Consider the following 12705-nt stretch of genomic DNA (forward strand, 5'->3'; position numbering starts at 1 on the left):
TAGGGAGCTAAGCCATGTAAACCAGTCCTGTGGTATATGAAACACCCTCAGTCCTCATCTTCTTCCACGGTGAAGAAAAGTAATATGCATAGTTCTGTGCCAAGCACTCAGACAAAGACCTAGGCACAGAAATCCATGGACGCTGAAGGTGTATGAAGCATGTTTGGTTTAGCAGTCTTCGCACTTTACGGAAAAGAGTTTATTATTGCCGTTTTTTTTCAGATAGAGGTCAGAAAACTAAAATAATTTCACGAAATCACTATCAGAACAGTGTTCAGCTTTTGTGAGCCCAGCATCCTCAGTATTGCATGCTCAGAAAGGATGCTGCCTCAGATTGCTATTTAATCATTGCTTACAGCTCTTCTTTTCTGAGAATTCATGGTAATTACATGTCAAAAGGTTAAAGTGGTATAGCATGCAGTAAAGCACAGTACAGTATAAACTAATGTAATTGTAGCTGAGTGTTCTGACCTTTAAATATGTAGCTTAGGTGGCTATTATGTTCTGTTTGTTTCATCACATTGGTTTTAAAAATAAGGGTTGCTCAGCTTTTGCCTTGATTGACTTTTAATGACTGTAAGTAGTATAGACTGTAATTTCCATGTGTGGAGGGGAAAATATGCCTATAGAGTATAATATTGAATAATATCGTTTCAGTGAATGCTTCTGTAAACTCAGTACTTTTTGTTACTTAAACCTGGAAATAACCATTGCAAGGGTCCATGCTGGTAGTGCTTAATCATGTGATTAGTCTTTATTCATGTAAAAAAATCCCATTGACTCGATGGCTTTACTTACATAAGTAAAGAATTCAGTATTTTGGTCATCTCGGAGCAAAGTATACCCATGGTAATTAAACAGATTAATAAGGGTTTGTTTATATTTAATTTCTTAAATCATCCATACATTTAAATGTAGGATTACATAAATAGCCCATGTAAAACTATATTGGTGAGGGGAGTAGATGAGAAAATGTATTTCCATTTTAAGACTATATGTAGATGGGGAATGATAACTATATGCCATCTTTGCTAGCTAAAGGAAAGCTTTTACACGTATTGCAAGATGTGACAGCTCTGAGCCCTGTTCCTAGAGCTCTTGAAGGAGCAGAGGAAACACTGTCTGAATGACTGAGCAGAGTGGACTTTGCAGCATCTGGTGTTTCACCTTCCTTTAGATAGGGCTTGACAGATGTCCACTGAATCTCTCTGTCAGCTGGTTCTCGGAGAGGTTATAGAGGGCAGCTCTTGGCAGCGGGAGTTTGAGGTCCCCTCTTACACTGGCAGGGTCCTTTCCAGTGCTCTGTCTGAGCCGTTGGAGGTGCATGTCGCCAATGGAAGCGTCTGGGTGAAGAGGGGAGAGCAGCTGGTTCTATGCGGGGAAGGCTGTGCTTGAAGTCCTTCTGTGCAAGAGGGGTCTTCTGCCTCCACAGACCTAGGAGTACCTTCCCAGTCAGTCCATCAGGTTGTAGTCCTTCCTCTGTTTGGCCCTCCAGACTCCCATCTCCGTGAGAAAACTTCCTAATAGTTGCATCAACCAGTTTTCAGTTGCTTTTTGTCTCCCTGTATTGGCAAGATATATATCCAGACCTTGATATATACTTATGGCATGATATGTGTCCCTAGATTCATAATCACGATCATGGGCTCTCCTCATGTGACCAGCTGTATTCTAAACATGTTAGGCATGCATACCTTTATTTGTCTTAATAGAAATTTTGCTTTGTTTTTAGACAGAACAATAATGTCCATGGACAGCATGGAGAGTCTCTCCATGTAAAAAGAGCTTGTTGGTGGTGTTATTGTAGTGCACAGGAGTTTGAGGGATGGGGTCCCTACATTTGGGTCTAGCTAGCGTCAAAGTTAGTCTGCTCTGAATAAGTATTGCAGAGAGTTGTAGACAGTTTTAGGTTATGGGATTTTTTTTGTTCTTCTTGCTGTAGCCCATGAGACCAGAGATACTGAAGAAAGGGATGCAGGGCAGCAAACATTACACGTCCCACTGTGGAAAAATATTGGGGTTTTTGAGCCAAGTGGAAATGCTTTTTCAGCTATGTTGACTTACCACTGAGTAATAGCTGCACTGCAGTCTGCACCCCCACACATGGCACAAGCACCTCTGTGCAGTAGCTCTACTGCTCACAAAATATAAGGAGCCTCAAGAAGAGTAACATAAGCCTGTCCTTGAGTACTTGCTCTGCTACAAATTCCTCACTTATCTTCGGCCACCGTAAGTATGGGACAGATACTAGCATGGCATGTAGTTGTTTGGGCTCTTTTTGTACTGTACCAAGCATCACTTCTCAGTATGTATGGGCTGCGGAAATCTGAAATGGTCATTATCTGCTATTTTTGGCATGTCATCAAAACAAGATCTTGAAACGTGCTGAAAGTTCAGCAAGTTCATATAGGATTACACTGTGTAATTATCAATTAGTCAGGTTTCCAGGATAATTTTCCCTTCCCTTGATCTTGCTTTCTTTTATCCTTACTTTGATTTAAATGCTTTTTTTTTTTTTTTGAATGATGATGCAATTTCCTTAGCTATGAATAAATTCTCTTTAATATCTTAGTAAATGGTAGCAGTAAATGACTGGAATAAGCTGGTCAGAATCTATATCTGAGTAATGCAGAGAGAGTAATGCTAATGGACATGAGCTTTAAAAACCATCATCTATGTGAGGCTCAGTGGACTCCATCCACCATGTGCTCGTTTTAGGCAAAACTGCAGCCAGAATCCCACCCCTTGAAAGTACCTTCTCAATCTGCAGAAGTGATAGTGCTGGGATGCAAGGGTACTAACATGCCAGTAAAAGGATCCTTTTTTCATTTCAGATGTCATCTAAAAACATGGCTGGCCAACACATCCTTCCTCAAGCTTTGTATCAGAGCAATATGCTGAAAGCCATGAAGATTAGGGAGAGGACACCTGAAGATCTGGTCAAACCCCCCAGTGGAATAATTCACCACTTCAGGACTATGCACAGATACACCATAGAAATGTTCAGAATGTGCCAGTTTTGTCCTCAGTTTCGGGAAACACTTCAGAAGGCCCTGACTGACCAGGCAACCCAGACTTCGCTGGAGCGCCAGAGGAAGCTCAACTGGTGCATGGAAGTTCGGAGACTTGTCCCTTTGAAGACTAATGGTAAGTTATGAGCAGGTCTTTGCACTCGCATTAAAATGGGTAATACGAATGTAGCACCTTTATTAATAGCGTCTGAGTTCATGTTACTGAAACAGGAGTGCACAGCTTTAAAAAAAGTGGGGCCTTTTAATCTCAGTTTTGTAAACTAAAATTCTTTCCACATGATGTACTGTTCTGAGGCTGCGGCAGTCCTCTGCACATATCCCGGTATTATGAATAGCCTGAAAATTTCACAGATATTTTCATCATATTGGCAACCTGTGGCACATCAGAGTAAAATGCCAGGCGGGACCGTTGACTTGCAACGCATCACCTTTCCATGAATCCCACTCTGCTATGTGTCAGCTGCCTCATCGAATGTGCCAAATGGCGCTTAATGCTAGGCAAGAGGAGACTTCAGATGCTTTGAGTGATGGGGATGCATTCCCGTGTATATATAGCAGAAGTTAATATCCTGCTAGAACTCCTGTGTGTGTAAATGACAGCCATCTTCCTGCAACACAGTTTGCAATGCCCTTTTCTTTCAAGGATCAGTGCTGGCTTTGGGGCTTGGCTTTAGGGTTACTTTGTGTGTATTGTGTCAAGCACTGGAAATTCAAAGGTATAGGAGTAGTTCAAAGATTTCCTGAAGCAGGGTACGTGTGCCCACAGTCTCGAGCAGGAAACTTTTGCACGTGACTGTAAGAGTCACTGGGCATTTCACATTCAGTGGAGGAAAGTTTCGGTAATGGCTATGACTTATGGTCACACAGCTGCAAACTGGGGACTCAGGATTCTCTACAGCACAGATTGCCCCAAACTGGGAAGGTTTACTGGGACAGTGAGGACTTCAAGAGCATGGAAAATACATATTCGTTGCTGAGGGAGCAGATGACACTGGTTATAGAAACACTGGGTGTGGTGGACCTGCAGCCTTTTTGAAGTCCTTACATTATGTTCTGTGGATGCTTCTTTTCATATGTGTCTATATGCACATTACCCTTATCTTCTAGTCCACATTCTCCTCTTCCCAGGGTCTACCCTACTTCTCAGTCTGATTGCACATCGCTGTGTTGTGCAGCAGCCATAAAACCAGAACTGCCATGTAGATGTCACTTCTGTGACTGGAAAGAGCCTGATCCTAATGTGTGTTCTCTGTAATTGTCATGGAGGCACTGACCTTTTGGTGGGCTTTTGCACATGCGTAAAATTCTCATGACTGTAATTAGGCTGTTCCTGGAGGTCGCGTAATCTTGAACTTCCCAAGGACTGGAGTTGCACCTAGGGCAGGCAGCGCTTTGCAGGTAGTACTAGGAAGGTAACATCAGTCCAACTGTTGCATCTTCAAAACTTCACCCCAAGAGACACACTCTAGCAGATTTACTAGGAAAAGGGACAACATGTAATTTTTGCCCAGGGCAAAGAGCAACGGTTTTTGGAATCCCTCATCTCCTGTTAGTAGGAGTCCTGCAGGGGTTAACACCACCTGAACAGGTCCTTGTTGCTGACAACACTGTATTCAGTAACTAGAACTTCTTGCATTGTCTGGTGACTGTTGGCCAGTGTTACAAATGGGAACAATTTGTGGACTGGGAGCCTGGATGCCATCTGTGAGCAGGTGTACCAATATGTAGGATGCCGAAATGTTAGGGCAGGTTGAGGGAAGGCAAAGCAAGGGCTTGGTTTGTGGTCCCCCCTTACCCCATGCAGCCAATGAATTCACCTTCAGTTCAGTGCTTTAAGGTCATTAAGTGCATGAGTTGAAGGAGTGGCTTTGGGAACCTGTGGTTTATGCAAAGGAGTTGCAGCAGCTTGCAGCCTTTGCAGGAGAGAGAATGTAGACTGGACTGAAGGAGATCCCTGAAAGAAAGGACAGAAGCTTGGAGAAGCCCTATATTATCCCAGAAAATAACGTGAGGTTTTTTTTTTTCCCCATGTGCTGTGAAGAATTTTGGGTTTTTTTAAGCATTTAGCTGCTTAACCCATAGATGTGGGAGGAACGTATTAGTTCTGTCAGCAACAGTGGGCTTTCTTCAGAAAATTCTGGGGTTTTTTTCTGATGAAGGTTGTAATTGTTGAAAATAAAGACAGTATTTCCTATCTGTTGATGTATATTTTACCTAATATGTACATGACTATGTGGAGTGGTGTGGGTTTTTTAATTAAAAAAAAAAAAAAAAGCCCTTTTGAATCACCACACATTTCTTTGCAGACATGAGAATGGAGGATAGAAGGAAAGCAGTAGGAGGTATAAAAATCGAAACTGTTTTGGGGGGATTTTTTTTGTTGTTTTGTTTGATTTTTTTTTTTTTAAATTTAAAAATTCCATCACCTATTGGCTGTAGAGATTTCACTTGTATAATGAATAGGCATTCATTCCAGCTCACCCAGCCACACCCCCTGGGAAAGTCCAAGGGAGGGTTCGCTGCTCAGCCCTGCCCGCGGCAGAACAAAAAGTACAACTGTTGCTCAATTGCTAGTCAACCGGTTTGGGGGAATTCCAAGTGCTGTGTAAGGAATTTTGGGCAGCGCTTCTCAATAAAGAACTGAAAGTGAGCTCTCAGAGATAGAGAAAAAAAAAAAAATCTTATCTTTGCTCTAGATTTTGCAAAGGGAAAATTTTAATGGGATTAATATGTCATCTTTCTTGGTCAGAAGGAAACCCAGTCAGTTTTTCTGTCTTATATGTTGTTCCCTGAGTTTTGAGCTCAAGTAAGCAGCCAGCAGACTTGAAGCTTTGCAAGACAGCATTCAGAGACCAGAGGGCAGGTGCAGGAACCTGATATGCACTGAGTCCATAGCAATTTATGAGTGTTAAGCAGATTCCAAACGATATATTTTTCAGGATCTGGGGTCTGTTTTAGGTTTTTCTCTGCAGTTTCACAGAAAAAGTAGCAAATGTGTTTACAAATGGTGAACTTGAACTCATAATGCATCTGCAAACTGAATTTAAGCTTTTGTGGGGATTCTTTGGGTGATTCTTTTCCCCATGTGAGAAAAATCTGGTAGCTTTACCATGGTTGATGTCCTCTATTGCAAGGAAATTTCTGGTTTCTTAGCATTGGGGGAATCTGTTTACCTCTGTAGTAAATTAGTTTTGAATCTGAGGATATAACATTAATGATTCTTGATGTCTCTCTTTCAGGCAAGACATCCCTTTTCAAATAAGATGTCTAGAGATAGTATTTGAAACCCAGCTGTAGGCACAGTTTATCACACCTTTTAATTAAGTTAGCTAACTCCTCTGATTCTCATTTTCTTCCCCTCTGAAATTGCAGAACATCCCTTTCCTTCCTACCTGTAAAGAGGACTTCTTCAGTGCAAGGAGTGTATCTAAATGAAAATCAAACCATTATGTTTTACATTTATTTAGTTTTAATTTTGTGTTTTAGAAAAACAACCCTCTAAATAAAATACTTAACAGCCCAGCGTACTACTAGTTCTGAGAGGAAGGCAAGAGGTGTTCTTACAGTCGCTTTGTGTAAATCACCTACTCTTCCCTTTCTGTCCCTTCTTTTATTACAATTCTTCCATCAAGCACAGCCAAGTTCCAAGGCTTGCAATAAAATGCTCATCAGCGACATGAGACTTCATGTTACTATAGTGTATTCTTAGTGGTTTCCATTATCTCTACCCTGTGCCATCAGATGTACTTGTACAAACACTGTTGAGGGAGACTTACACATTATTCTGTAATTTTAAGTTGACTTTGTTGTGTTTAAAAGCTATTCCAGCTGTTTGACCTTTGCAGTTGACCCCAAAATTTAGTTCATGATAACAGTCAAAGTTAAAGGAAGATAGATGAGGGGAAGACTTCTCGCTGTTGCTGAATGACAGCTTAACACCAACTGGTGAAGGCAGAAAACCAGTAGAGAGAGGACTTTCTTCCTTTCTGTCTCTGAGCAGAGAGCTCATAACTGTAGTCTTGTTAAAACCCTTGTGTCCGAGGCTTAGAGACAAGTGCACTGGGAATGTGCATATGCACAGCATAAATTCCATATCCCACATGCTTGTGGGGTTTTATTTAAGTAGCCATTTAAAAATAATGTACTCTTTCATTTTTTGCAGGTGATGGAAATTGCCTCATGCACGCTGCATCGCAGTACATGTGGGGTATTGAAGATATTGACCTCGTCTTAAGAAAAACATTGTTTAGTGCACTCAGGGAGATTGACTCACGGAACTTCAAGCTCCGCTGGCAGCGGGAGGCTATTAAATCCCAGGAGTTTGTAGAAACGGGACTCCACTATGACACCCGGGTAAGATGGCCTGAGGGAATGGTGCTGTTCTCTGAGTGCTTGTCGGAGTTGCCTTGCTGGTTTTGTTTGCTTTTTGGCTTCACGGATTCCACCATCAGTGGAGAGCAGAAATAGGCTTCCTTTGGAGGAAATGGGAAAATGTGATTATTCTGAGTGCTGCTGTGCTGCAGTTGGTTCCTGACCTCCATGTCTTTGAACTGTTGCTGACAGATGTTTCTTTCCACAGAACTGGGAGGAAGAGTGGGAATACCTCATTGAAATGACCTCCCCAGAAACATCTGGGGCTCGAAACAGGCTTCCATATAATGCACTGGAAGAAATCCACATCTTTGTCCTTGCTAACATCCTCAGAAGGCCAGTCATTGTCCTTGCAGGTGAGTTGCCCAGTCATCTCACATTACAGATCGTATTACTCTGTGCTGTGTTATTAATCTTACTTTGCTCGTTGTTTTCACGTAGATGTGCATCAGAACTGAGTTTTCAGCAATTGTTCTAGAACACCCAGAATATGTTCTCTCTTTCCTGTAGCACATACTTATTTGTGTTTGTTTGTTGGGTTTTCTTCTTCCTTGTGCAGATAAAGTGGTGAGAAGTTTAGAGTCAGGCTCCAGTTTTGCTCCTCTGAATGTCGGTGGTATTTACTTGCCTCTCCTTTGGCCAGCTGAAGAATGCTACAGATACCCGATTGTGCTTGGCTACGACAATATGCATTTTACACCACTAGTGACTCTGAAGGACAGCGGGCCAGGTATTTTTCCAAGTACCTTGTTTGGTGTTTATGTAGCTTCTTCAATATCATCATGCTGGTGAAGCATTTAAAATATAAACTGTTTAACTTTGAACATTTCAAAAGTTGAAATAAATGTAAAAGATTCTTTTGGAATACATTCTTAAAATGAGAGCAGGAACTTTGTCTGTAAATCTGAATAGAAACTAAAGGTTTTCTTCAAAATGCCAGTTGAAAGTAGAATACAACTCACATGCTTGCAGGCTGGAATCAAAGAGTGGCTTCTGCTTCCCTGTGTTCTGGCTTCCTTTCCACACCGCATCGTAAGAGAAAGAGCTTTGAAGGACGTGGTCTCACAGTGGTGTACCACTGCTTGGCAGGGATAATGAGATACATGCTTTGCTGTTTTTAAAGCATCCCTTCTGAATGGAAAACAGTTCTCCAGGTTCAGGTTAGGGCATCATCCCACAGAATGGTGTAATAAGCCAAGAACTACAGGGCTGCCCACACTGAGAAGAAAATTGCTGTGGGGACATTAAAACTTCCATGGGATGGGGCCAGATTTGTGCTGCAGACATGTCTGTGTTCTCCCCCCATGGCACTGTTTAGAAACCAGTTGCTCTTGCCAGCCATTCTCCTCTCTCTCTGAAATTCAGCAGCAGTGGTGACATCTCCATGTGTTGCATCTTGTGGTTACTCCTGCCTGGTAAAATATGTATGTATGCTAATCCGTCTTGTTTCCCAACAGAAATCCGGGCTGTCCCTCTGGTCACCAGTGAACGAGGCAGATTTGAGGATTTGAGTGTGCACTTCCTGACAGATGCAGAAGAGAGGGAGAAAGAGCAGCTGCTGAAAGACTACTTGGTAGTGATAGAAATTCCAGTGCAAGGCTGGGATCATGGTACAACTCATCTAATTAATGCTGCAAAGTGAGTGTCATTCCTGTTTCCTCAAAGTTACCTTGTGTACGGAGGCGGGAGAAGCTGGGCAGCCCAGTGTATTACTTCAGTCTTTCCTTCCTCCCACGGTAGCACACCTGAAATATGACATATCGACGTTACTGTTGTCATGTCTTGAAGTGGTGTGAGCTCAGACCAGTCTCAAATATAAGGGCAAAAACGTCTTCAGACTTAGCAGACTGAAACTAATATTTTAGAAGAGCAAACTCCATGGATTAGTTTCACTGACTTTTAGATCACACAGGAGGGCAGCTGAGAAGTAGTTAAACTCAGGAACTAGTTAGACCAAACTCTTGCACTTTAAGTAAGGGCACATTGCACAATGGGCAGCTGGTGTAATTTTGGCTGCCCTAGGGAGAGTACTCCGCGATATGTTCTTAGCGCAGATGCCTTGCTGCCCTGGGCTGTTGCGAGGTGGCAGTAGGCAGGAAGCTGTGGCCGGTGGAGGAACCGGCATCTGTACCCATCGCCTTGACGGTTGAGTGTCAGTAACGTGCAGGGGACAGCTGGTGGCACCCATCGGCTTCTCGCGTTTAGGGAACGCTGGCAGCAGTGTGTGCCCAGCCCCTTCATCAGTGTGGGAGGGAAGGAACTCCCTATATCCTCTGCCTTTTCCTCCATTACCACACAGGGAGTAGTGGTTTGGGAGCCCTGAAAATTGAAGTCCTCCTAGCCAAGGCATATATGCATATGTAAAGAGTAGCAATCCAGCTTCTCTAGTCCCACTGCACAGATGTGTTCTTGAGTGTTACCAGTGCTGCTAGCTCCTCATCCTCCCAGCTCTGGCATGGTGAAGCTGCAGTGTGGGGTTTTCCCTGCGGTCAGGGGCAGAGATGGTGTGATGGATGTTAGTGTTACACACACTTCACTGAAGCCCTGCAGTTTGTTTGAAGAATTTCACTGGTATATAGAGAACCAACGGGGCAAAACCAGGAGCAGATTTCATTATAAACTGTATCATGAAATGCTGAGTCCACTGTAGGAAATGCTTGTTCTTAGTGTGAGCTGGTGAAGAGAGGGGTCTTCCACTCTAACCTCAGCTCAGCTGAGCACTGGTCTTCAAAGGAATTCAGGATTGGGGGGATTTTACTTTTCGCTTCTGAGAGACTATCCATATTCTTCCTGCAAACAGCTCTTGGACAGAAAACCCTCACCTAGAAAATCCTTTTAAGAATACTTCTGTTTAGCATTGAGTCAACCATTTCTTTAGATGTGCAAGTCTCCATTTGACATCACTGAACACCTGCTTTTAAAATTATTTCCATTTACAGCAAGAGTTTAACATCCTGGATCTTCTAGCTGAGTAATATGGATGTGCATTAAATCTACATTTCCTGCCCACCTTGCTTGTATTTGCCTCCACCCCCACCATCTGCCCTTTTCAACCACTGATGCAATCTTCCTTTTTTGTCTGTCAGGTTAGATGAAGGCAACCTACCCAAAGAAATAAACCTTGTGGAAGATTACTTTCAACTGGTACAGCATGAGTACAAGAAGTGGCAGGAGAACACTGAATCTGCTAGGAGAGAGACCTGCTCCAGGAACAGACAAGAACTGTCTTTTTCCCAGCTCTCCCTCTTACAGGTGAAATGTGAAACGCCAAATTGCCCTTTCTACATGTCTGTGAACACCCAGCCCTACTGCCACGAGTGCTTTGAGCGGAGGTCCCAGGGAAGCAAAGGAAGAAAGCAGGCCTCCAAAGCAGCAGCTGAGAAACTGAAGGCAGCTGGGTTGGGCTCCTCCCATGGGGACGTTTGTGAGCCCGGGGGATGGACATCTGAAGGGCCTGTAACAGGGCCTCGCTCCGCACCTCCAACTGCTCCGAGCCTTTTCCTATACAGTGAGACCACGGCCATGAAATGCAGGACACCGGACTGCCCCTTTACTTTGAACGTGCAACACAATGGTCTTTGCGAACGCTGTTACACCTCCAGACAGCTTGGTCCTTGCAACAACTTGGATGACCAGAGACATGTAGACTATGCTGTGTGCAAGGTGTGCCATCAGAAGGCCAACAGGACCTTCAATGGCATATGCAGCACTTGCTTCAAAAGGTCTACAGAGCGCTCCTCAAATGGCAGCCCTGCTTTCCTGCCCACGTGCCACCAGAGATCAACATCTGACCCATCCCAGATCTCCCAGAGCCTCCTCCAGCACTCCTGCCGCCCCGCTCCCAGCAGCCACGGCGAGGAGCCCCCACCACCAGCACTGCCTCCCAAGGAGAAGAGGGGAGGGAACCTCTGCAGGAAACCTGGCTGCAAGTTTTTTGGGACGTCGCAGAATGAGGGCTTTTGCACACTGTGTTTCTTTGAGTACAGGGAAAACCACGGTAAGCGGAGATGGGGTGGGAGATGGGGTGGGAGATGGCTGCAGATTGAGGTGTGAAGCTCTGCACACACTTGGTGCTGAAAGGGCTTGGGGGCGATGGAAACGGTACGGAGCAGAAGCAGCAGTGTGAGGAGAAGGTGCTTATTTTGGCCATCATTACCCTGTAAAGGGGCATGTGGTAATAGAGTGGGAAATCTGTGAAATTTCTTGTAAAACTTCCTGTTGGCTTTCATGGAAGCAAAACTAGGTCAGGAGGGAGTAGCTTCTGATCCCTCTCCACTACTGCCATCATGGTTTGGTTTGGTATGAATTTTCTTCACAGCTAGACAAGTTGTAGAGGTCAGTAAGGGAAATTAATCGATGGTGGTGAAAACCAATTATGTTGGTAAGGCTTTTAAAAAGGTTGAAAAGGTTGAATTTGAAGATCTGTATCCATTCTGGATGTAACAGGTATAACACTCTGGAGTAACCACTGAAGTCGCCTTGATAAGCAGAGCAAGTAGAAGTTGACTGGAAATAATGTGCTTGTATTTTGGAGCAGCTTAGTAGTGTATTGTAATGTACCTTGAGATCTTTCGTCATAGTATCACATGCATGCATGCGCATGTGTGTTTAAAGGCAGGCCTTCAGAAAGGTAATGGTCTGTGAAAAAATCACAGCATGAAATCTTTATCTTTCATGCTAATGCCCTGTTACACAGGCAAGCACAGAGGGCGAAAGGCTTGTGTAAGAGAGAATTATTACTTGTCTCTGAAGACTGTTTCATTGCTGACAAGCATGCCAATGCTAGGCTTTCCACATGCTTTCAAATTAGGGAACTTCTATGTGAGCTTGCAGTAGCTTATTTTCCAGCATTGTTCACAATGACAATGTTTTCCTTCTGATTGTGGAATATGATTGCTTCATGAGACTCAAAAGCGTAAGGCACTTTTCCCATTAAGCTCTGTGCCGCTGTACTTCCATTACCCCATGCACCTGAAACAGGGGAGACTGAAAGGGAAGCGTCGGAGTACATCCCAGATGACATGCTGAAGCTAATGGTGAACTTCCTCTTGACTTCAATGGGATCTAGTTTTCCCACTGAGGGCAAATTTTTCCCACATCAGCTGTTTCAACAACTTCTGTTATGAAAATCAGGCTGTATTAGCCCCTTTATATATGTATAAGGAATGCACGGAGGAAAGTGCATCAACTGAGGAGTCTCAGGATTGTCCAAAACCCATGCCTGAGGCAAGGAGATTTTTTATTTTTATTTATATTTATATTTTTATTTTTTATTTTTAAACTGGGGAGCTTTTTATGGCTG

The 12705-nt window shown here is 43.5% G+C and overlaps 1 protein-coding gene across 1 annotated transcript; it reads left to right on the top strand.

Moving 5' to 3' along the window:
* Positions 1–2834: 2834 nt before the first annotated feature.
* TNFAIP3 (tumor necrosis factor, alpha-induced protein 3) lies at positions 2835–11400 on the top strand (the record flags this gene model as incomplete). The annotated part of the gene is made up of 6 exons (XM_010085873.1): positions 2835–3147; positions 7195–7385; positions 7612–7759; positions 7963–8133; positions 8861–9041; positions 10490–11400. Coding segments are annotated over exons 1-6 (1915 nt in total), but the record flags the coding sequence as incomplete, so codon positions are not given.
* Between the last annotated feature and the right edge of the window lie 1305 nt (positions 11401–12705).

Source organism: Pterocles gutturalis, unplaced genomic scaffold (assembly GCF_000699245.1).
Source record: "Pterocles gutturalis isolate BGI_N339 unplaced genomic scaffold, ASM69924v1 scaffold30630, whole genome shotgun sequence".
NCBI lineage: Eukaryota > Metazoa > Chordata > Aves > Pterocliformes > Pteroclidae > Pterocles > Pterocles gutturalis.